The following is a 25,849-nucleotide window of genomic DNA, read 5'->3' on the forward strand; positions in this document are numbered from 1 at the left end:
TGACAGACAGACAGAGACGGACAGACACACACAGACACATACACATTTACACACACACACACACACAAACACACACACACACACACACACACACACACATACACACACATACACACACACACACACACACAGATGACTTAGTAGAACTATATCCCTAAATGAAACAATAACTACTATTATTTCATTTAGGGAAACAAATTACAAGTACAAGGTCTTCCACTATACTAGCTCTACTTGCCTAAATTGAACAAGAAAATGTGTTGAGCAGATTATGCAGCCTACTATAAAGTGACATCATGTGTTAACACGAAAAATACCACCCTACGCTCCTCCCTCTCCCGGTGACATCAGAGAGGGTCTTGCTCCGCTAGGATTCGGTTCCCTCACAAAGAAGTAGCCTACTACCAAACTGGGGAAAGCTCGCTCATCATAGTTTTTTTTCCTCCAGGGAAGAAAATCGGCGGATCTATAATCCAGGTACGTGGCTTGCACTATTCGTCTTGACTGTTTGCACTACTGAATCCTACAAAAAAAGCAGGTTTCTATTCCATAGCACTGTCCGCGTGTCTACGGTTGGTGGGGGCACAGTCGCGTCTACCTGGCAGCCAAGTGGGATCTCGCCTTTCAATCCCAACGATTCAAACTTTCACGGAATGCGTTCGTGATACACGACGGCGCTCGTTGGGCTGCACGCGCACGACCGCGGCGCCTTTCCACTAGTTTATGAGGCTCGAGCTCCGTTTCTCGAAGTGACAATGTTGCTATTTAAATGGTTTTATTTCTAATCACCTCGTTTTGTGTTCCTTTGGAGTTTGTAACTTCTGGTAAGACATTTCTTCATACATACATAGCCCACTTTGTGTAGCCGGGATAATAACTAATGGCGAGGCAGATGTGTATCTTAAATAAACAGAGAGCCTATGTAACATTGATTGTATCAAACGGTGCTCTCTTCGGCTACGTGACATTCGTTGCCATGGCATTAAGAAAAATCAACTCTGACCAGATCTCCACCATCGGTCAGACCTTGCATCACACTTTGAACAGTTAATAGAGTGCTGTGTTGTTGGTGATCAGGTTATAATCCCAATGGATTTAGTGGCCCACTGTATTTTCAACACCACTCTTTTCAGACCGCATTTGGGAGAAAAGCTGTGTTTCTTGCTGACCAAACAAGTTAACGCCCAAATCCACTTTTTCCCCCGAAATTATTTTTCCGGATCGTTTGCCATGATCACACGGAAGTAGCGGCTCATGTTCACACACGTCATTCTCCAGTTGTAGCGCTATACGTCTGGACTTGTATTTATCTTTTATTAATTATTATTATTATTTATTGCAATAGTAACAGCTTATTACCTAGAGACGCACTACACTTTTCTGCTGTCAGTCTCACAGGAAGGCATTATGCATAGTGTAGTATATGTGATAGTTGTGTTCGTTGTTCGTGTTTGATATAAATTGTATGCTTTTGCTTTTTGCAACCATCATAATTCAACTCGATTGTAGTTTTATTACTAAGCTATAACCACGATCTATAGTTCGAAAATGTGTATAACTACACTAATCACGCGTGCCATATTCCCAGAAATTCACCGACTGAGTCATGCAAAAATGACTTAACCTAGTTTCCCAAGAACAACAGTCATTGGAGAAGGGTGGTGGAGGGGGTGGTGGTGGTTGTGTTGGTGGTGGTGGGGATATGTTCTCAACCCATCCCGGATGTGTGTATAAATACACAGGTAGTATTTGTGTTGATATTATTGTAAGATGCATGCATGTATTGACATTATATATGAGCAATCAATCATATACAACCCTCCCAGCAAAAACACAAACATGAACACACACACACACACACACACACACACAAAATAAACACACACACCACCAGTGCAACCAACCACCACAACAGCATTGGATCTTGAGGGCTCAATCTTGGGTTTTACAGCTAATCTCAATGGGACTCATTGTGTGAATGAATGTGCATGTGATTCCTGATAAGCCGACCCCAATGCTATCCCACGTCCACCCTTAGCCCTGGGACATGGTGTGAGTACATTTCACGCATCCACCCTCCTCCAACCCTAACCAACACCAGCCTCTCCATGCCCTCCGCGTTGGCCCGGCGTCCATCCAACTCCATTACAGCATTCGCGGCCACAGAGTTATTACTGGCGCGGGTTGGCATTACACAGGCAGCAGCCATCAGCCCAACCAACTCCACACCACCCCCTTACCCAGACACCCATTGTCCCATCTCCACCTTTCTCTCCATCATGTCAGCTGTGACTAACAGCTCCACCAAAGGCATTACGCGATTGCGTAAGCTGTCACGTTCTGTAATGGGTGAATATGCAAGCCGTCAGTGGTTAACTTGTTTCTCGAGGGATACCAGTGAAGAGAGACTCTTTCTCTTCGGGGTGACGAGAGGAGGCATGTTAACAGTAGATGCTATTATTCAGTTTGTATTCAACTGTTTTCACATCAGGGACATGTCAGACGTGCGTGTGTATGCGTCTGTGAGGATGTCTGTTTTGTTTGTGTTTATTTGTGAAGCATGTGTGTGTGTGTGTGTGTGTGTGTGCACCGTGTGTATGTGTGTGTGTGTGTGTGCAAGGTGCCAGGGTTGGGTTGTGTCTGGAAGGGCCATTGAGGTTTTATTGTTGTCATCGCTGTAGTGCCATTGTATTCTTTTTCTTCGCATGGAGATCGTCAAGAAGGAGAGACGTGGTATAAAAAACCCAGATGGACAGTCCAACATGCCCTCCGACCGGCTCTTTGTCATTCAAAGTACAAATCCGTTTTGCTTCTCGTTCTCCCCATTTTGGTGCTTGAATAATGGATGATTTAATTTTGGACAAGGCATTCCTAACATTCCTCCTAATGCTATCCCTGCTTGCCGGGAGCCATGTCTGCTTTGGTGTGTTTATGTTAGGCAGAAAGGACCAGAGTAGAGAGCGCTGGCCGCCACACTAACAGAATGTGCATGTCTCTTCTTTTAGTTTGAATTTAACTTTTTTTTCTTTCAACAGAAAGAATCAGAGAAGACCAAACAATAAGTACAAATGTTTTTAAACACCCTATGCGGCATATACTAGAACCACAAATAGAGGGGCAAAAATAGACTTAAGCATACCTATCAAGAGATTCCTGCAAAAGTGGGTCGTGGTGGCTTTGCGTCACAACACTCAGCTAGTTAGCTAGCTGAGCAGGACAATCGTTTTTGACTTAATATCACTGTGTCGTTAAGACACTTGACTAATTTATCTCTAATGTCCAAAAAAAATGAATCAATTGTAAAGTTGGGTCTTCCAGGTCTTAAAAAATGCAAAGGTTATCCAGTTGTCAGCTCTTAAAAGGAATATTAAAAATACATATTAAATAAATATTCAGTGCATACCTGCTCTGAGTACATATCCTGATCAACTGTTTTTACAGCTTTTCTTACGTACGCTGCATGGTTTAAAGCACAGTGCAGACATAATGTCTTCTTCAGTGATTAATGAGGAGGAATCCCATTAAAATTGTTGTGGGATTTGATTTTTTAATTACAGCCAGTACTCAGTTAGATTATTTTCTGCGCGGGAACACTGTGTTTAAAGACACCACCGAGCTCAGGATATCAAGTCCTGGTGGTTTAGTTGCTGATTCTTGATGTCCGCAGTATTGTGAGATATGGCTCTATATATCTGGATGCCTTCTGGTGCCCGGACATGATACCACCTCTCTTGAGTCAGGCTGGCACATCAGCCTGCGAGTCGTCAATGACTTATTTATTAACTGAAATGACTTTCCCCGCTGTGTGAAATATTTATAGTCGTGTTGAACCATCTGAGGCAAGAGAGTTCGAGCTTTGGAAGTTGAGGGTTGTCTCATCCGCCGATGCTGTACATTTGGGAATGGTTTCTCCACAATGTTACAATGGAACTGTGTATACCAAGAGCATGTGTTACTATCGGTAGTGGGCGTGTGAGCGTCCTGTGGGTGTCAACTTTGCATATGTTTTTTGGCTACCCACGGCTGCAATTAAATGTAGTACAAACATTGGCTAAATGTGGTTTGGATTAAATGTTGCTCACATCTCTTCTCTTCCTGTTTGTTTTCTTAAAAAACGTCCCTCGTCACTGAAGCTTGACCATGCCTTTCACATTATCACAAGCTGCTGAAGCATCAGTCTGAACTGGCCTTGGCCAGATCCTTGTGGAGCTTTGAGTGCTCACCTCCTATGGCCCCTTCCTAATAACCATGGAAACGATGCATCTGTGTCACCATCGCTCTCTTCTGTAAAAGAGAGTCTGCAACCGCGGGTCGCCATGGTGACATGTTGTGTGCCCACTGTGGGAGGGGGAGGTCACATGGTGCTGCCTACTGGTCACCTGCGTTTGACAACATTTGAAGCGTTTGAGGCTTAATGCCCACTGTCCTCAAATCCCAAGAGGTGCGAACAATGCAGTCGGCTATTGAAGCATGGGAAGGGTCAGTGGGTTTGGGAGGGGGAGGGGGGGAGGGGAGAGAGATCCTGCAGCCCCCACATCCCCCTCATCTCAAAGGCATTTCCTCCTTGTTTCGGCCGCTTAGCCACTTCCTGCTCAGGAGGAGTATTTCTCCAGCCCAAGGAGTCCCAACTTCTCCCTGGCAGCCATTGCTATGATACAAAGCTGGATGTTCCGCCAACTGTATCAACACAGTTTTCTCTTCTGTTCTTTCTGTTTTCATAAACCAGAGGGCGGGGAAGAGCATCACTGCCTGTGCACATTCTGTGTAAGTTTCAAAATGTTACTTCCAGGGGCCTGGCTGGTTCTCATTAAAATTCACCCACCATAAGCAGTCGCTCCCTGGACACTATGATGTACAGTCGTGGGGGCTTTTCCCCTGCTAAAAAGCAGGACACAGCCGTCCTGTTAGCATAGTGGTTAGTGTCAACATCTCTGCTGTCAGGGGACGCTTAAAGGTCAAAGTGTAAGGTCAGGGACAGGTCGGCCTCACACTCCATCGCCATTTCTGGACCTAAGAATGTCACATTTCTGATCTCCAGATCAGGCATATGTTTTCACTTTTTCCAACATTCTTTTGAGGTATTTTTCCTGGGCAACAATCAATGTTGGATCAATCAAGAAGACACGTGTGCATACAAGGAGTCATATTGTTTTCCCACTTTTGGTTCTTTTAATTTCAAAGGACATACTAGATTTTCAAACCAAACCCAGCTTTCAGAGTCAGTATCTTCACTCCTGAGATAATAATGGATACCTTTCCACTGCCTAATCTGGTAATAAAAGGCTCTTTGTGTGGCCAAATCTGTAATGAAGGCCATTTGGCAGCAGCCGATTCGCAGGGGACATCAACACGTCCAAGAAAATAGCTGAAGAAAAAGGGAGTGGCATTGATGAAAGTTTCATAATCCGCTTCATCTGCCGAGAGCAGTAGAACAGAGAGAGTCACGTTTAAGTACTATAGCATTGGGTGGAGAAAACCTATTATAGCAAGGTTAATGCTACCCTGGTGTTAGTGGTCCCCTATAAGATGATTAAACCCAAGGCCCACAAGGAGCAGGATGCTTCTCTACCAGTCTATGTAGGGTCATAAATAATAGCCTATGGCTGGCCATCATCATTTAGCAGAGCCTGTGAATATATATTACGTATTCGCACTGTAATCTGTAAAAATCGAACATATTTGTATTTATTTTAATGTGGGAGTTATAAGCAGCAGATATTTGGCATTTAGGGTTTCACTTGATGACAATTGGTCAGTTATCAAAATGATAAACTTATTTTCTGTTGATAGATTGATAGACTCACTCACTAATCGTTGAAGGGTGTAATACTGTCAACGTGGCTTTTGATTTGATTATTATGGAGACTCGTATCGATCACGGTCAGCATTAAGTCAGGGCAGTAACAGCTGCCTCGCTTGCCAGACACACTGTGCTTGACAACTTTGACAGGCTGACAAACAAGAACGCCTGCGGCCATTTGTGGCTAACAGCGCTGGTGCCGCACTAGACTTGGTAAACAGCCCAACACAAAAAGGGCAGCGAACAAACAACCATGAGGGAATGAACAAACATGTGGCTAACATTCATCAGAGAATGATTAACTAAACAAAGTTCCCTTTGTTTGTACATATTTTTCTAATGGGTTTATTGCTGTTTAATTTAGTTATTTTTGTATTCCAAAGTGAGTGGGCGATATACACAACCAGCTGTATTTTAGTACATAACAATTGACTCTGCTAGTAACTATTATAGCCTACAGTACAATGTCATGTCAAAACAGTGTTTGTTTGAATTTGCTTTGCTTATGTACTGAAATGGCAGACATTTAAGCAGAAAAAGCTTCAGGACTTAAAGTAGGGGGTTGCTACTCCTGGCTGGGTTTGGCTCTAAGCACCTTACAGCCAAGAAAGACAAGACCATCCCTTCCCCCCATAAAACACCACCTACATCTAGTTTTATTTTGAAGAGTTCACTCGTAACTTTAATTTCATTTTTACCTAGGGAGCTACAGCAATGGCTAACTGGTTGTTCCGGCAAGTAATTGGATTAAATTCAGCCAGAGGGGCAGTGACGTTTGCCATGCTATTACCAGTGAAAGTGCCTAAGCCCCATAATGGCCTCTCACCATGTCGTGATATCAGGGCCTTCAGGCCCTCAGGCTCATTTGCATGGAAGTGTACGTGATGTACATTTTTGGCTTTGCCTGTGATTTACATGGCAGGAGTCTCCACCCACAATTGTTCTCTGTGAGACGCAGCCTTCGTGGAGGTTAAACACATCAGGGTGGCCAGCAGACTTAACATAGAAGAGGACCACCCAGTGCTTTTATGTTGGAGGCCAGATAGACAGCCAAGAGATCCAGCGGCTGCATGTCATTCTTCTGTCCTGCATGGCCTTGCCTTAAGCAGATGAGGATCTGGCATCATGCCGTGACTGGGATGGAAAACAGGTTGGGCTTGACGGACATTAGCACAAAAACAGGGCCTCTTTATTGGTAATAGCCTCTTTATCCATTGGCTTGGCCGCAATCCACATGAATACAAATGAGTAGTTTATAGAAGTTAATGGGCACACTAATGTTGTTTTATGTTAAAGAGTGAACATGCTTCCCAACTGTGTTCTTCAGCCTCCACCTGGTCCACCTGTTCTTGACACGTTCGTACGTATAGATAAAACGTATTCAAGCTATTTTTGAAGCTTTTATCTCACGTTTTTAAGTCTTTAGCTGTGACATGTTTATCTTAAAAGGAACATTTCCTACATGAATATTCAAGTCTTGAGGTTCAAGTCTTGTTTTCTTCTCTAAATATTCCGTTATCTTGTGTGTTTGTTGTGTGTTTACAACATTGTTCTTTCTAATCCCCTAGCTCCACCACATGTTCTTGTTTCACTTGTATTTACCACCAGAATTGTGTCCCTGGTACTCAGCTGCTGTCAAAACAGTTTATTCTATCTACGCACTCTTTCTGCTGACTTTACAGGGGGATGAATTATAGATGAAAAGAGAATGCTCTGGATTGTTCTTGGGTGTCTCTCTTCCATCAATGTGCTCCACTGACCTATGATGTGCATTTTGTTTTGGAGCCATGCTCCAGTTGTCATACTTTTAACATCGATAGACCCCTGGCATGTACCATTAAACAGAAAAGGAAGAGATGGGAAGCGTTTTGAAGAAGCGAGTATGGGTGTCTTTTAGGATAATACTTGGGAAACAAGGTTTCTTCATTTACTGAACTCTTTTGGGAGGGAAGCATTTGCATTCATAATACTAAGCCTTGCAAGTTAGTTAAGGACAAGGTGCATGATGATATAAAAGCTATTGTTTGATTGTCTTTTGAAAGAATTGACATAGCCATCTACTGTTAGTGTTTGAAATGTACTGCGAATCAATCCATTCCTGCCTCTGTATGAGACAATGTCGATTTTTAGACCACTCCAGGCTTATTTCTAACCCATCAGGGGTTCTGAGAGAATCCGTCTTGCCTGTCAATCACAGGTGTGTGAATGCAACACTTCTCAATGGTGGAGAAATTTAGGTAGAGAGGGAGCAGAGGCAGGGGCCATTATTTTAGTTTTGTTTGAAAACCTCGCTCTCTTCTACTGGTTTCTGGTTTCACGGGTCTCACCTCTTCCCTACAGCACCATTAGTCTCTAAAAAAATATATATTGCCAAAAAGATATTTTGTTCACACTTTATAGCTTTTTGGTGTCTAGAACAGGTTAGTAATCAGCTGTTGCTAGATGTGGTGACGACAATATAGTCCTCTTTTGGAACCAAGTACTAAAGCATTACATGTACCAACTTGTTCTCTTTAGAATGTTCTCATGAAATCCCTTCATCAGATACTAGCATGTTCCCTTGAAATAGGCTAATAATTCATCATTCTGATCAGACATCTCTGTATCCACTCTCCCACGCCCTTATCCTTTAGGTTTTAACGGTTCCCTAGAGCAGATTTCATGTCCGCAGAGGGAGAATCTGCATCAAAGTTATTCAAATTAGCTCTTTGACTCATTTTAATAGAACCTAAATGAAACCAAGCCAATCAAATGCAAGCTGTTTTTTCCCTACCCCAGACATTTGTTCCCAACTCTTCTGGGAACACTCTGTAGCAGGACAAACACATAGTCTCCAAATAAGAACATTGTAGAAATCATTCTTGACATTCTTCAAAGAATTTTTCATGAATAAAAGCCAGAAAGGATATCAGAGAACACCAAGTTCAAAGAAAAAGGGGAAGATTTATATTTAGCGGGTATGTTGCATTTTTATCCTGAAAAGGACGTCTGCTCCCTGATTTATGAGTGCAGTTTTGAGCAGATACAGATTCAGTGACTGCGAGAGGTACTAGTTGTTTTTACACTGGAGACAAAACAATACATCACACTGCTCTGTAGTCTCTCAGTATCCAACTGGGGACACATTTCATTATTGTTGTGACACCGTTGCTTCCCGCAACTTTGTCAGTATTTTTTCCTTCAGCAAGCAGGTTGTAAGGACAATTAACTTTTATCCTCAGAGGAAGTCAAATCACGGACCTTCACAATTAGACTATACTAGTTAAATGATAAAACACCTGCTGTCTTTGACTCTAATCCTGCATTCTCTTGCTTCCAGATATCATGGGAGGCTGCTGACACCTGACGTCTGTTGTTAGCCGGAGGGAACCTGCAGAGCTGCCTGAGCGCACACGTCAGTGCGCAGGAAGAAAACACCAGCAATGGCGGCCCATCGAATCAAAGCCACCACAAATAACAACATTTCCCTGCCTCGCTGCAAGTCAGAGGGGACTCTCATAGATCTCAGCGATGGTGTTTCAGAAGCCAGCCTGACCAATGTCAAAGGTTAGCTGCTCAGTTGGTTCATGTTTGATACTTTTTTGGTCCACTTTGCAAACACACAACCAATACATTTTCTGTTTTGGCTCTTCTTGCAGTGCTTTCTCCCAGTGCCTTACGGCTGGATGCCACCGCCTCCTTCGGCACGGCCAGGGAGGTTGTCGCCATCAAGGACTATTGCCCATCCAGCTTCACCACCCTGAAGTTCTCCAAAGGGGAACGTCTCTATGTTCTCGACACCTCGGGGGGAGAGTGGTGGTATGCCCACAACAACACAGAGATGGGCTACATCCCGGCGGCCTACGTTGAGCCCATCAACTACAGAGACTCCTCCTTCAGCGACAGCGGGATGATTGACACCATAGCCGACTGCAACGAGGAGGCGGCCAAAGAAATTGACCTTCTCGGGGAGTGGGAGGGAGTTCTTTTGAAACAGGCCATCTTCCAGAATAGCAATCCTTTCTCGACCTCGACTAACCCTTTCCTTAATGGGGGTGTTCAGAATACACTGGACAAGAACTGTAACGAGAAACCAGTGGACTTGCTGTTGTTTGATACGCTGGCTGTATCAGAACCAAACTCCACTAGTAGCACTGTGAATATTAATGGCTTCGGTGGCGGTGTTTGTGATTTCAACCAGGGCGGCACACTTTCTGGAACCGGGCAAACGTTGAGGAGGGACAACCCATTTTTTAGAAGTAAGCGCTCCTACAGTCTCTCTGAGCTGTCCATCCTGCAAGCTCAATCAGACGCCCCTCAGGGTTCCACAGGTTTCTTTGGCGGCTTAAAAGCTCCCGCACCAGAACAATTTCAGAGCCGGGAGGATTTTAGGGCGGCGTGGCTGAACCATCGCAAGCTGGCCAGATCCTGCCATGACTTGGACTCGCTAGGACAGAGCCCTGGCTGGGGCCAAACGCAGCCAGTGGAGACCAACATTGTTTGCCGGCTAGACAGTTCGGGGGGGGCAGTCCAACTTCCGGATACAAACATCAGCATCCATGTTCCGGAGGGCCATGTGGCTTCAGGAGAGAGCCAGCAAATATCCATGAAAGCCCTGCTAGATCCTCCGCTGGAGCTGAACACTGACCGGTGCACCACCGTCAGCCCCGTGGTGGAAATAAAGCTCAGCAACATGGAGACCAAAACCACCGTTACCCTGGACATGAAGGTGTCAGTGGTGGTGAAAATGGAGAGCAGGCAGACGACGGAGGTCATCTGCGTGAGGAGTGATTGTAAAGAGGGTCCCTACACACCGATTCCACAGGCGTACATGTACGGTGACATGGTCCAAGTGTGCCTAGATAACCTGGAACCGTGCATGTACGTGTGCGTTGTTGCCCAGTCCCAGTCTATATTAGCAGGTTCTACGGTTTGGGAACAGGTGGTGAAAAAGGTCACCTTAGGGGTATATGGTCCAAAGCACATTCATCCTTCTTTCAAAACTGTGGTGGCCATCTTCGGCCATGAGTGTGCCCCTAAATCCTTGTTGGTGAGTGAGGTGGGAAAGCAAGCACAGTCCGCTCCCCCTGTGGCACTGCAGCTTTGGGGTAAACACCAGTTTGTCCTGTCAAGACCCCAGGATCTCCGTGTCGGCGTTTATTCTAACATGGCAAACTATGAGGTAAAGGTCAGTGACCAGGCCAAAGTGGTCAGGGGTTTCCAGGTGAAACTGGGCAAAGTCAGCCGCATTGTTTATCTGATCGCCTCGCGAAATGCTGATGAAGTTTCTGATTTCACCTTGAGGGTGCAGGTGAAAGACGACCAAGAATGCATACTTGCCCAATTCTGTGTTCAGACCCCCACTCCACCACCAAAGACAGGTCCCAAGACGTCAGTGCAACGCCGTTTTCTAAAGAAGAAGGAGGTTGGTAAAATCGTCTTGTCGCCACTCGCCATTGCCACCAAGTACCCAGTTTTCCATGACAGGATGGTCAATGGCCTGAAATTTGGAAAGCTTATCAAAACAGTCATCCGCCAGACAAAAAATCAATACTTATTGGAATACAAAAAGGGAGACTTTGTCGCTCTGTTGAGTGAGGAGAAGATAAAGCTCAAAGGCCAGTTGTGGACAAAGGAATGGTACATTGGATATTACCAAGGCAAGATGGGCTTTGTTCACGCCAAGAATGTGCTAGTGGTTGGTAAAGTGAAGCCCATTTACTTCAGCGGACCTGATCTTACCACGACACTCTTGCTGGAGCAGATACTGAAGCCCTGCAAGTTCCTTACGTACATCTACGCCTCTGTGAGGACGATACTGATGGAGAACATCGGCAGCTGGCGGGCGTTTGCCGACGCGCTCGGTTATGCCGACCTGCCACTGACACACTTCTGCCGGGCGGAGTTGGACAGCGAACCGGAGAGGGTGGCGTCCGTGCTGGAGAAACTCAAAGAAGACTGCAACAATGCAGAAGGAAAGGACAGGAAGTCCTTCCAGAAAGAGCTACTGACGGTATGTTACACAGCAATTGCCTTCCTCTCCCAATTGTTTTACCATTGTGTTATTTATTTAGGAAGATATAAAACATCCTTGCCTCTCTGTTTATTTACTGACACAATGTACATATCCTCCCTTCCCTTCCCCTTCATCTATTTTCCTGTCTGTCTTCGTCGTCACAAAGACTTTATTTTCTAACTCGCTTACAGCTCGTTTTCTGTTAACTGCAAGAAAGCAACTTGAAGCAGTGGTCTGCACGGTGCTAATTCTGTTGATCGCGCAGCAAATAATTGCTGTGCCTGCATCAGGCTCTGACAGGGCCAGGGGAGATGTGGGGTGCAGAATACTCTGCCCAACTCGTCCCTCTGATTTAATGTGTGTGTATAAACGTGTCTTGTTTAGCTTGTGTTCCACTGTCTGTAAAATCATCCTTTGGTTTGTTTCCCTCACAAATATATAAACTGGAGGACTGTAGTGTAGTTGCATATAAAGCAAATGTATCACTTGTCAATGAAGGGAGCTTTGCTAGTGGTGTTTGCATCCACTACCAAGCAGCTGGGGAGTGGCAGTGTTGTGTGACTAATCAGGAAAACCCATATGTCTGGTTTGAGATGATGAATCCAGAGGCGCTACGATGACACGGACTAATAATGAACACAGAAACTGTAATAATAGGAGATCTTTCTTCGCCTAAACCAGCAGCATGTTAGCGGCTTTCGGTCTGTAATGCATCAAACCCTGTAAACTAGGTTATTTAGGCCAAGCTCATCATAGCAAATCCCATTAAATCTAAAGATGGTGGATTGTTACTTATTAAATAATTCCCACTATTCACTCTTTCTATAGGATGCAAGTGTTTCAAGCTTTCCTTCAAAGACAAATCATTTAACAAATGCTGCACTGAGAATGACGAAAAAAACTTTTATGCTCTAAATAATTGAGAATCTTTCAGTGCTGAAGGCAGTTATTTTTAATATTACCTCAGGCATGGTACACCTGAGGATGCTCCAAAACACTCACTACCTGAGGCTGAGATCTTTTTTAGCATTAAGTATTCTATTGTTTTGTATTATAGTATTCTATCCAAATTTAATTATTTATTCTTCTCTAAAGAAATCTCTCTCTCTCTCTCTCTCTCTCTCTCTCTCTCTCTCTCTCTCTCTCTCTCTCTCTCTCTCTCTCCCTCTCTCTCTCTCTCTCTCTCTCTCTCTCATCTCTCTCTCTCTCTCTCTCTCTCTCTCTCTCTCTCTCTCTCTCTCTCTATATATATATATATATATGTCAACGTTTTTGAAGTAAATGCTAACCAGTATTGCTAGTGCACCCTGTTGCCTTTGGTTAAAGTCTGCCAGAGGTCACGCAGCAGGGCAGCGCAGCAGAGTGCAACCGGAGGGAACACTGTCATTTAGTGTGGGTTGTAAACACATTTTTAGAAACAGTTGACCTTACAGTGCACAGAAGAACAACATCTAGAGCTGGGTTTAAATATCTGCCCTGTAAAACCCATCTGAATTCATGCATTTCTTAGGCCCATCAGCCATTTTTCAAAGGCTTTAGTGTAACATTAAAATCGTTTTTGTATGCATTTTTCTAAAATAATTTCAATACTGATGGTTTTTGGGTTATGGGCTAGCCTATTATGTGCTATTTGTGAAGGAAGAACTTTTCATGTCATCCAAAAAAGAAAATATATATATAAAATATATATGTATATGGATGCACATCCACATTTCTGGATCTGAATTGTTTATGCATTGGACCGATAATTAACCGATAAATAATTAGAATTGAAACAATAATATTCCCCAAAATGAACCATTGAATCATTGCTTGCATTCGTTTACGCATTTTGCTAATGCAAATGTTGTATGCAGGTGTGGATGTGGGCCTGTTTTGTACATCCACAAAATATACCCTAATAACATTTAACAAATTCACATGAATGAGTAGTACAAAATAGAAGAAATATGGTCAGGTGAAACACCAGGGTTAATGTAGGTGTAACAGCTCGTAAAGCATTGAAATATGCCTAGTTGCCAGTGCTGGTGATAAATACTGTGTTTCTGCTCAAATAAATTATTCTATGGCATGTAGCATGCAGCTGGATGGCATATGCTCAAGACAGCAAATCAGGCTATAATCTGAAGTGTGAACTCCTCCTGAGCCTCTCATTTCCAACCCTGCATCTCCAAATCTCAGGAATCTTGCAGGTGACTTTCATTTGAACAGGATGCCATGAGCTGCAACACCACTGTGTATCTACACTGTATGTGTATGTGTGTGTGTGTGTGTGTGTGTGTGTGTGTGTGTGTGTGTGTGTGTGTGTGTGTGTGTGTGTGTGTGTGTGTGTGTTGTGTGTGTGTGTGTGTGTGTGTGTGTGTGTGTGTGTCTGTGTGTGTGTGAGAGTTACTTTGGCAGGAAAACACATTGCCTTTAAATCACTTTGCTGGCTTTATTTCCCCAAGAGACCACTGGGTTGGACCACTCAGTGTGTGCATCTGGCACCTGTAGTGCAGCCAATTTCGTACCTTAGCAACTTACTTATAACCATCCAGTTAAAAACAGATTCCACCAAGCCTCTTTGACCAATAGTGCGTACTTGCTCCCAGTACACTGTTCAGCTGTTAACCCCAGCATCTGCTGCCTCCCTCTGCTACCACCCCGCACAGCATTGTAGTCAGCAGAAACAAAGCATATTGGAGATACAACATGTGCCTCCTCCCTACATATTTTTCTTTTGTGCATTGTGCATATGAAAATTGGATGAGTTGCTGAAAATGGCCACATTCCCACAGCGTTGGTCCGGAAAGAAGGTTTTGTACGTATGCTGAAATGAAGCAATTAGATTCTAATTAGATTGCCATTCAGGGTGAGGAGGACTTATAGATCCAGTGCACACACTAGCGTATAAGAGACAGGGAAAGTGTTCAAATCAGTCAGCATTCATGGCACTTAGAAGTCGAGAAGTCAACCCAAAGACAATTACAGATTTGACGTCGGTATTATTGCTCAATAACCGCCTGTCTTAAGCCAGTAGAGGACACAAATTAAGGTAATAATGCTTGTGTATCTGTTGTATAAGCTGTTACGCTGAAGCTCTCCGTTTGAGCTGAATTGTCATCCGTCCTAACAACAGCGCCCTCAACTTGTGAAGCCATAAAAAGCCTGTGCTAGTGGAGGTGATTGCGACGGTACTCATCGTGGAGAAAACAAACAAACAGCCTAGGCAGCCTCTTTTTGTGTGTAGGATCACAGGCAAACAGATGTTTCCTGCTTCATTGTTGAACAAGGCTAAACAAAATGGCTAGTTATGGACCGAGGGGCGCCTGCGGTCCACACTCACTCCTTATCCCTACCCGCCCGCCTCCACCTCACCCCCGCCACCACCAACCCCCACCATTTGAGAATATATGTCTGTGTCGCAGGCCATGAAGGGGAGCCCATCGATTTATTTCTTCACACAGCAGAGAGGGCAGCTTCTGCCTAGTGCTGCTCATTAAAATCGTCCTTGTTTTTTATATCTTTGCTATGAGTGCCTCATCTTTCATTTTGTACGTGAACACGTCTACCCTCTGTGCAGTAGCTCTTTTCAATGGCCAGTGTCATTCTGTTGGGTTGAACACAGAGTTGGAAAAGACTGCAAACAATTAAGACTGACTCTTCACATCCACCACAGGCTCGCCCACGACTCAACCACTGCTACCAACGTTGTGTTTCTTTTTTTTTTATTCTTGCTTTTTTTTTCTTTTTTTTCTTTTTAAAGTCCACATCAATCTTCTGTAAATCCTGTCTCCTCTGTTTTGGATCCCACTCAAGCTTCCGTCTCAAGGAGGAAAGCGGTATACTGGAGAGAATAATGCTTTAACCTCTGAACTCTGAGATTCCAAGCTAACCCGGCGATACTCTAACAGTAAGATTTGGGATGAAAATAAAAATAAAGCCCAGCCCAAAAAGATTGAAGTCTGGGGCTGGGGTTCCAAAGCAATCTCAGCAGGCTGCAGAAGCAGTCCCAGTGCGACTGCTTCCCAACCATATACCCTCTAGATCTTTGCGCCCCGATAGGGCCTGGGACGAATAATAATAATAACATCCTATTTCTGGCGCATGACTTTCAAATTGGAATGGGCTGCCAGTATACGGATAAGGCCAGGTTTCTCAGACCATTCTTGTACATCTCAGATTTTTTCAGACAGCATTCCTCTGATTTTTGTTTGCTTGTTTCTTCCTTCCTCTCTATGGGTGTGGCAGGCCGTTTGCTGCGCTTGAACTGTTGTACGTTGCAGCAAACCCACGCAACAACCCCCATGAGTCGTGGCTGTATCTGAAGGTTTTCTACTGTCTTACTTTGGGTAAAGTAAGGGAGGTTCACTCTGAGGGCAGGATGTCACAGTCGCCGCAATTCGTTGTTCTCTTTCCCCATCTTTTGTTCTTTTTTTCTTTTTTTACCTTTTGTAGATTTTTGTTTCAGGTCTAGGGGGAAATGGGGTAGTGGCAGCGGTGTTAAGCATGTTTTGAAACCACCAAAGGGGAAAGGCATAGGGGAGAGAGCGGCTTATAAAAAGCAATAAAACAGAACAGAAAAGGCGGATAGAGAGAGGTGGTGTGGATGAAAGCGCGCTGCTGGCTGAGATGTAGCGGATGGGAAATTGTGGTGGTAAATTAGACGGAAATGAAGACGGGTCGGGAGATAATAGCAGCGAGATTGCGGCAGGATGGAGCGATGGAGGGACAAAGTGGGGCCGGGAAATGAAAGCACGGAGGTGGTTAGAGCAGGGGGACGATGGCGCGTCGGGCGCCGTGCTGTGACGTCCTCCGCATGGCGGGTATGGTTGACCCCCCCTCCTTGAAGACGTTAGATCTTCCTGATGTCTGCATGGGGGAGAAAATCACGCATTTCCTGAGGATCACCTAATTGGTGTAAAGACAGAGTTGCCTGAGCCTCTGTTAATGTGTCACAGAAAAGGTTCCTTTCTTCTACTTATTGTGACCAACGACCCTCAGTGATGGATGATTCAGACGTTGCAGAATAGGCAGTTTCCCTACAGTTTCCCGCTACTGCGATGGTGACATTTAAGTAGAGCCTGAAATGCATACGCACACACACACACACGAGTACAGTTAGACCTATAGAACCATGAGTTGCGCCCAGCTGACATTTTGGAGAAAGAAAGAAATAGCACAGCACAGTGTATACTCTCTCTGCAGTGTGTTTAATGGTTTGTTGCCTGAAGTTATTGAAAGCATAGTTGTCTCAATCGGCTCAAATCCTATTCCCCATCGAATGCAATTCAGGTATTGTTCTCAATCTACGCTGAGCCTGAGTAAGGTTGTGTGGCCCAATCGGTTATGGGATGAAAACTAAAACTTTGAAAAAGGTTTGATTTGAAAAAAGATAATGAAAACAAACTTGCAAAAATGGTTTGAGTCTTTGACCATAATAATCTGGGCCTAACCTGTTCCTTTGGCTGAACCTGTCTCCTACTCAATGATACCCAGAAACAGCCATGACTCAGTCCCTATGGCTTTTATTTTACTGCCCAGCCGGAGGGAAAACATTAGTTTAAACCAAACCACCCGCTATGCTGTTGTAACACCCCAACGGAAACTTCAGCACTTTAGCCTCTTAAGTCAACCAAATATGGAAAGGGCTGGCATAGATTAAACAAGAAATTCATTCAGAGCAGGTGGAATGAATGCGCAGAGATCATGCGCAGGAACCAACCACCAAAAAACGCTGGCCGTTTGGGTCCCCGGAGCCGATTCTTTGACTAAAGTCCAATTTAAAGTCCACAAAGATATTTCAGCTGTTCTACATTCACATATTTACACACAGCTCATTCTTTGGATATGAACGCTGCTGTGTTTGGTTTCGATGACTAACCTTGATGAAAGGTATGTATCCCATGTACACCAACCCCCCTTGGGTCAACAAGAGCGGTGTCGGCTGGACATTCATCACCATGGGAATACATTAGTGAGATCTATTTGTGGACTACGGCTCCTGGCCAGGGGCAGACTTAAGCGAGAGGTGAGACGGGAAGCCTTCTCCTTTATATCAGCGGGGATTTCCTGTCACTGTTATCAAGAGAGGAAACAGGTGCATGCTGATGGTCTTAACCCAATAAATGAGTTCTCCCCGCTGACTACAGAAGCATCATCTACACAAAGACCCTCAAGTCAATAACAACACATATACACGGTACTTACGCAAACAAAATACAGCAACTGCCTATTCATGACTAGTCAAATCCACAGGGATGTGCTGGGGTATATGAGCCAGTGAGAGAACGCAAACAAATGTAAAATCATTCAAAAATGTATTATTGTAGACTTCATTTCACAAAATAAAAATGCGATGCAATGCACTTCACATAGGGACAGGGGAATACTGAAGGAAATGAACAACGAAAAAGAAGAAAATATATGTCAAATAACGTGATTCCGATTTATAGCATGGTCAGTTTCCCACCCAATCTAAATGAATATGGAGGAGGATCATCGCTTTTATGAGGCGGAATGGCTGCTATCAGAGATGGGTTAGGTTGCCGTGGTGCAATGGCATGTACATTCCTGCATCCCCCCTCCCTCCTCTCCCCTCTCTGTCTCTCTCTTTCCCATATCCTGTCAGTCCACACATTCCTCGGCCCAAGTCAGGCGGCTTTAAATTCACTGCTGTTGAGTCAAAAGGCTTCATCTCAAATGACATGTGTTTTGTGAGCACAAAGTGTAAGGTGTTTGGTATGTGTGGCTTATGGGTCCAACACCTAAATGCATCAACCTGAAGAAGTGACATTTGAGCTGGGCTGATTTGTGTTCCTCTTCATGCGTGTGCAGCATTGCTTTTTTTTCCAAATAGATACAAATCGTTGGGCATACTGCAAGTCCTGAAATGTGTATTTCATCAAGTCTGAAATTGCCTACTAGTGTATGTCATCCATTACAGTGTTTACAGGAACAGAATTCTTTGGATGGCTCACAGGTAATACTGGGCCGTGGTCCAATGTTAATTCAACCAAATCATTTGTCAGGCTGTGCTTTGTTATTCTTCCTCCATTTGAAACACAGCGGCCGTTAAATTGCATCTGGCATCATCGTGTAGCGTCCTCGCCCCTTTGACCCCCAATAACCAAATATTCAGGAGTCAAAATGTGCTAAGTTCATCAGCAGAGTTTGAGGAAGACAGGTCAAAGATAAAAAAACGAAACAGCAATTTGTGACCTATAACAAACAGACAGAAACAAATTATACGGCCTAGCGTGGAGTGTATCTAAACCACCAGCCCCCCAGGCTGACTTTACTTCTCTAATATTTTGTCCTCAATTCACCGTTGTGAATTACTGTCACCCTGATTAATTATTCGCTCCGGCACACAATACAAACCTCCACTTTCTGCCAGCTCCCCGAAACAACTTCCAAAACGCTGGGCTTGCAGGTTGCCACCAGCCCCGTCCCTGCAAAGGAGTCATTGCTTGGGCATGGGAAGTCTCCTTGTATCCCTTAAACCCGCCTCTCCGCTCCGCAGGCGCTGCTGCAGATGGACTGCCAGGGCCTGGTGGCCCGGCTCGTCATGGACTTTGTCCTGCTGACCACAGCGGTGGAGGTAGCCGGCCGCTGGAGGGAGCTGGCCGAGCGCCTGGCCAAGGTGTCCCGCCTGCAGATGGACGCGTACGAGGCCCCGCACCGCGCCAAGAACGGCGTGGTGGACAGCGAGGTAGGCGGGCTAGGATGACTTTGTTGTTGTTGTTTATTTTGTTGTCCACAATAAACTCGCATGCGTTCAAACGTTTCTACAAAACGTTTTTAGTTTTTTGTTTTGACTTGTTCACAAACGTATGATGTTGGAGAGAAAACTTTTCCTGCTCTAATTTACTAGACAAGCTGGATGTGAGCTCATTAGTCACTGAATCAAAGCACATTTTTTGGTGTTTTGATGCCAGTTACGTTGTTGTAAAGTGCCTCTTTTCCTCCATCTCTCTCTCTCTCTCCCTCTCTATCTCTCTCCCTCCCTCTCTCTCTCTCCTCAGGCCATGTGGAAGCCAGCCTATGACTTCCTGGTCACGTGGGCTGCCCAGATCGGCGACAGCTACCGCGATGTGATCCAGGAGCTGCACATGGGCCTGGACAAGATGAAAAACCCCATCACTAAGCGCTGGAAGCACCTGACCGGCACGCTCATCCTGGTCAACTGTCTGGACTCCCTGCGCGGCTCGGCCTTCAGCCCCGCCTCTCAGGACGACTACGCCATCTGAGATCTTGCCTGAGCCTTCCCCCACCGTCACCCCTCCCCACGCCGCCTCACTGAATTCATTGCAATGCTTTCCCCGTGCTAGCGTTCCCTAAGCACCGGCTTAGACTCGCTCATAAGACGTTATTATGTTGAAGATTTCCCCTCCCCTTTAATGCAACCACTATTTTTCTTTTTGCTTCTCGCTCTGCCTTCCGTCCCCCTGAGGGATCTCGGAGGTGGGGTTGCGTTTTTAAGACTGTTTCTATGGCAGCCGATTCCACTACACACAATACTGTTTGTAGCTCTCAGTATTCACAAAGACTATTTTAATAGATCTCATCTTGAATAGTATGTATTTTTGTACACTTTAAATATGGCACCGATTTCTTTTTTACAATTTCAACACTGGTTGAGAACTGTGGATTGACTGCTTCAAAAACACACTTATGAAAACAAAAGACACTTTAAATATTAATATTCTTGTCGGCGTAACCTTGTCACAGTAGCCTTGTAAAGTGTCCAACCAGCTTTGTATTTATTTATATGTCTGTTTAAGTGGAAACAGGTCTTTCCGTTTCAGATGTTGAGTTACTTTGCAGATGCATTCTGCAATGCAGGATTTTATGTGACAATAAACATTGCTTTGATAAATTTTCCACTAAATTTCTAAAAAATGTCAAACGTTGTTCTCAAAAGTTTCAACATCTAAATAAGCCACTCATTCGCAAATAAAAAAAATATTGTTTCTTGATTGATGATTCTTAAAAATAATATCAAGAGAAAGTTTGAATTGACCTCAATTTAATGGTTAAATATTTTACGCCTTGATCCTTTCTTGGAGAGGTTATACCGTATTTGTAGACAAAAAATATTTTAGTCACCGCAGTCACAATATGAATGCCAATAAACATTTCAAGTATGATTAAGGATTTTATGGGGTGTTCTTTTTCTTTTTTTTGCAACTCCAGTTGCCAGTTGGTTGAGGATGAGTGAGAATTACTTAAAGGCAAATGTTAAATAGTGTTACTCAAAAATAAGTTTTAAATGAGTAAAACTCCATGCTAATTAGTCTGTCAACGGTTGCCGTTGACAGACTAGTTAGCTAGGCTAGCAATGTACCACTGTGAGGTGGACAATGGTCACCAAGTATAGTGTCTGTTAGCACACATTTCTCAAATCGAACAGCAATATAATAATAATGCACTCATGTACTTCAATGGCACATATCAGCAAGTTCATATTTGCCACCAGACACCCCAGAAGGGTTGATCTTTGCATTACATTTTATACATTTATTATAACATGTTTTCTAAAAATTCCAAAATCATTTTGTCATTGATGATGCTGTATTTTATCGTTCCAACACACATTGCTAAAACAACGTTTTTTGACTAGATATCTAAGAATCCAGAATACAATATCCAAATGAGAATTCGATTATAATTATACATGTCTTACAATCTGTAAGATTCAAAGGAAGGTATAAGAAACAGACAATTTCTAATTCATCCGCTTATAAAAATTCTCATCCAGCCCTCATTCCACTGTTGAACAGAGGGAGGACATTTTAAATAATTAGCACAGGATTCAAAGCACAACCCAATCGGAATATTAATGAAATTCAAATATTTATAACATTCAATGGGTTTGGGTCTTTCCTAAATGGTGTATTTGGTGTTGTGCTGCATACTGCTATATGATTAGCTGTCCCATAGGAATTCAAATGCATAAACCTCACAGAAAATAAAAGTATACACATGTGTTGGTGCACATTGAATTCTATCTTCAGGATCTACTATGTATTCCAGCAAGTATCGATACACTTCCCTTTTAAAATTCAAACCAACAGCAAAATGACAAACATATTAAGATTGTGTATTGTTACTCCTAGACCCAAATCACTAATGACCTACATGACTCATTAGGATGTGTGTATGGAGAGAGAAGAGCGAAGGGGGATTGAGAGCAGCATCTCAAGAGCAAGGTATCCTTGAGGGATAAAGAGAGCTCCCTGGCAGTGGGAAAAACAGCAAACGAGGAAAGATGTAGAACTTTAGGTCTGAAAAACCTTTGGCAGCCTGTCTGCTTATCTACCCACCCCCGTCCCCATCCCCCCTCTCACACACACGCCCTCCCTCTCCCCTCGCCCACACTGCTCTGTCATCTTTCTGTCTCCATTTCACCGATAACACCCCTCATCCACCCCCTTTTTCCCCCCCTCTGACGTTCATGGTCCTCTTTTTAGTGCGAGAGCGAACAGACCTTAATTAAATACATACATTAATGGAGGCGAGAGAGAAAGAAAAAAAAAACAGCCCAAAAGGACTTGAATTAATTAGGTTTTGAATATGTGCAGACATGCTTCAGAAGCCTGCCTGCAGTGCTGGTAATGAGACCCCCTTGGGGGGGGGGCAATGAAAAAAGCTTGGCAACCTCCACGCAGCGGGAAGCTTCAACACCAGCGGGACTTGGGTTAGCAGGGCCCTTTCCACACAAACACACAGGATTTAAGAGTTGACGAGCACAACATGTTGAGCATTTAGGTTGTGTGGTTCTTAAGACAACGAGGTCTGCTTTAAACCAGAAGTCAAGATAAACGACTGACTGAGGTCATTCCCACATGAGTATTATTATTAACCATACTAAACGGAGAAGTGTGCCAAGCGTTTTAAGAAAGAAAAACTGGTTTATTATTTATTTAGTCTCATCTCATTTCATCTTCAAAAAATGCTTATCTGGGATTTGGTCGCGGGGGCAGCAGCTCTAAATAACTAGTGTTTTATAGTTATTTAGTTTGCAAAATATAAACACAACTTCCTCTAGGACTGACAAGTTCCTGTTCCCGCTAGCGGACTTGGCATCTCAATCAAAACAATATCATAACATGTTTTTCCACCCCCTTATATTAAAGGCAGTATGGTATTTGTTTTGCTAGCAACGGTATGTGTTTTGCAAATCATCTAACATCCTGTCGGATTAAGCGTTCACCCTGATAAACCTGGGAAAAACAGGCTGATCTTGCACTGCAGTCTAAAGGCTTAGTGGTCTCCTGGCTTCTCACCAGCACATGACCCTGCTTTGTACCTCAAAATACACAATTTGTTTATTATTATTTGCATGGTTAATTAGCATTGTCCTTGCCTGACCTGCCTCCAGCTTTCAGTCACACTGAACACAATTGTTTTAAACAAATGAAAATCCTTCAACGGTAGAACATTGTGTAACACATGAACGTGTTACATTGCTTTTTTTCCCAGGCATTTCGTTCAGGGTTGCCGCTCACTGATCAAGTTCCTGCGTGTGAAGTCTGTGTGTTTGTGCACGTGTGTTCATGTGTGTGTTTAGAGTGGATGATTTTGGAACAGGACACTTAGTCAGTATTTTTTTCGGTCATGCCTATTTTCTTTAAATGCATAGTCAACGCAAACAACAAATTAAATGGAAAGTGAGCTTAGTTAGCAGTTAGCACAGCCAAAACCTCTAACCCCATGATGTTGAACTCTGTATTTTGTAAAGCCCCCTGGTTATTTTCGAAACAAAAATAATAGCCTCTGCGTGTGGGGTCCAAAACTCCATGTCACAAAGTCCGAAAGAGAACAGCATGATGTGAGTGTGTCCTTCCTCATCCCAGTATCAACAGTGTAAACAAATGATTTGAACAACGGACAAATAAATGTGTATCCCATGTCCCTGACGTTATCGCCCCCTAAATGAGTCTTGTGTGGGACAGAACCCATTACAGCTTGTGTGGGGCTGTCTCCGTCAACGTGGGCTCTGCTTACCATCTGTGCTAATTACATGCTTCACGTATACCAAGGCAGTGTGCGGTAGCTGTGAAAAGTGTGTGGGGTCTTCTGAATCCACGTCTCCGCAGAGTTGAAGCAGGGGTCTCGGTATTGTCAGGTTTACCTTCCTGTGAGTCTAACTCGCCCCCGTTTGTGTCGGCGCGCTGAGCTCTCCGCGGTCCGCTAAATAACCATGGCAGCACTGTCACCGTCTTAAAAGCAGTTTCATTTCCGCCGCGAGGGACGTTTATTTTTTTACAAGCACGTGGCATGCAGGCCTGCGCACTTTTATTCAAATAAAACGTGGTTACACACAACTACATGCCACCGACCCACATACAGGCACACACACTGCCTATAAATATTTATCCTTGTAATTCAAGGTAAATGTTTGTTTGTTTATATCTCATGTGGTCATTTCAGATGCTAAACTACTTTATGTTAATGGGTGAGGTGAACATGGGGGTTGTTTTGGATAGTCTTTAATTGAACATAAATGAACAAGAAACATGAATAACCTCTTTCGCTCATATTTAAGTGGCAATCTGCCTTTTACAACGAAATACCAAACTGGAGGAGTCTTTTAGTCTGCCCACGAGATGCATTATGGAATACCACTCTTTAACCATCCATTTGTCACTCAATACAATACACACCTCACAAAATAGCCTTTAGACTTGGCTTGGCTGGAAAGAAGGACCACTTCACTCACGTTCAGTGCTCCAAATGTGACATTTCTCACTGTTGCCTTAACACAGATACAACCCCCCCCCCCCCCCCCCCCCCCACACACACACACACACACACACACACACACACACACACACACACACACACACACACACACACACACACATACACACACACACATACAAAAACCTGTGTGCACACACACACACACACACACACACTGGACACACACACAAACACACTGTATGATGAGAACAGTAGCCTGCCTGTTCCTAGAGTGGCTGTCTGATGAAAAAGTGGAGTAAGATCGAAACCTGGCAGGAAAAATGGATACGCTATCACTTCATCCCTCAACCCCCTCCCTCCCTCTTGCTCTCCCTCTGTACACACCACTCTAAAACCCACCAACCTCTAATCCCATCAAGCCACTGGTCATTTCTTAAGATCTGATCTGTATATGTGACAGCAGGAGACCCAATCAACACTCCCACCATGTGTGTGTGTGGGTGTGTGTGTGTGAGCAGGAGCGTGTTTGTGTGTGTGTGTGTGTGTGTGTGTGTATGTGTGTGTGTGTGTGTGTGTGTGTGTGTGTGTGTGTGTGTGTGTGTGTGTGTGTGTGAGAGCAGGAAGGTATTTGTGTGTGTGTGTGTGTGTGTGTGTGTGTGTGTGTGTGTGTGTGTGTGTGTGTGTGTCTAACACACATAGCGGGAAGGCAATGATAGGAGATAAGACAGCAAAAACAATCGTGGAAATCAGGACGGATGGGTCAAAAAACATGGCCTCCCATTTTTAGAACATGACTAAAAAGAAAAAATGCATTGTTATCCCTACAGCCTCAGAGAGACATCTGCTGTGAACTCTCTCTGTTGCGCCGCACAGAGGGGGACGTAACGCTAACCTGCTTCCGTCTCCTTGGCAACCTGTGCAGACCTTGTGTGGCTTCAGCCTGGACAAGGTTAGCCAGAGATAAGGAAAGCTCCGAACACACACAACAGACAAACCACCGCTGCTGTCAGCTCTTTTCGCCCATCTTCCTTGACGGTAGGAGTAAACAGGTTCTGACCATTGCCTTATCCACATCTGGTACTGTCATTGTATTTTATAGATACTTTAAAAAGCATGTCTAAAATGATAGGAGTGCTTTGGGGGAAGATTATTTTTAGATTTTTTTGATTCAATATATGCATGTCTATCACGACTAAGGTTTTGCAAATAAGTACTCTTCTTATTCAAAGACATAAACAATGTTTATAAATATATATTCACCTCATAATTCACACAGGGAAATAGTAATTCCAGTGAGAATTCCATTTAAACACCTCTGTATTTCACTTTTTCTTTGCTTCTCTGACCGGACATCTGGGATAAGG

The 25,849-nt window shown here is 44.0% G+C and overlaps 1 protein-coding gene across 2 annotated transcripts; it reads left to right on the forward strand.

Moving 5' to 3' along the window:
• Nucleotides 1-356: 356 nt before the first annotated feature.
• Nucleotides 357-20,902, forward strand: sh3bp4 (SH3-domain binding protein 4). Of its 2 annotated transcripts, none has more exons than XM_079731251.1 (5): nucleotides 357-477; nucleotides 9,120-9,346; nucleotides 9,439-11,792; nucleotides 19,300-19,488; nucleotides 19,802-20,902. In XM_079731251.1, exons 2-5 carry the CDS (start codon nucleotides 9,223-9,225, stop codon nucleotides 20,024-20,026), a joined length of 2,892 nt encoding a protein of 963 aa, XP_079587377.1. In that variant the 5' UTR covers nucleotides 357-477; nucleotides 9,120-9,222; the 3' UTR covers nucleotides 20,027-20,902. The 2 variants fall into 2 exon arrangements, with proteins under 2 accessions (XP_079587377.1, XP_079587378.1); XM_079731252.1 differs by lacking the exon at nucleotides 357-477 and adding an exon at nucleotides 693-824.
• The last annotated feature ends 4,947 nt before the right edge of the window (nucleotides 20,903-25,849 follow it).

Source organism: Pollachius pollachius (assembly GCF_949987615.1).
Source record: "Pollachius pollachius genome assembly, chromosome: 3".
NCBI classification, from domain to species: domain Eukaryota; kingdom Metazoa; phylum Chordata; class Actinopteri; order Gadiformes; family Gadidae; genus Pollachius; species Pollachius pollachius.

Excerpts from the sequence above, each read along its gene's own strand:
- sh3bp4 (XM_079731251.1), top strand. The coding sequence starts at position 9,223 with ATGGCGGCCCATCGAATCAAAGCCACCACAAATAACAACATTTCCCTG. Across the intron at positions 11,793-19,299 it reads TCCAGAAAGAGCTACTGACG|GCGCTGCTGCAGATGGACTG; the intron begins GTATGTTACACA and ends TCCGCTCCGCAG. Across the intron at positions 19,489-19,801 it reads ACGGCGTGGTGGACAGCGAG|GCCATGTGGAAGCCAGCCTA; the intron begins GTAGGCGGGCTA and ends CTCTCTCCTCAG.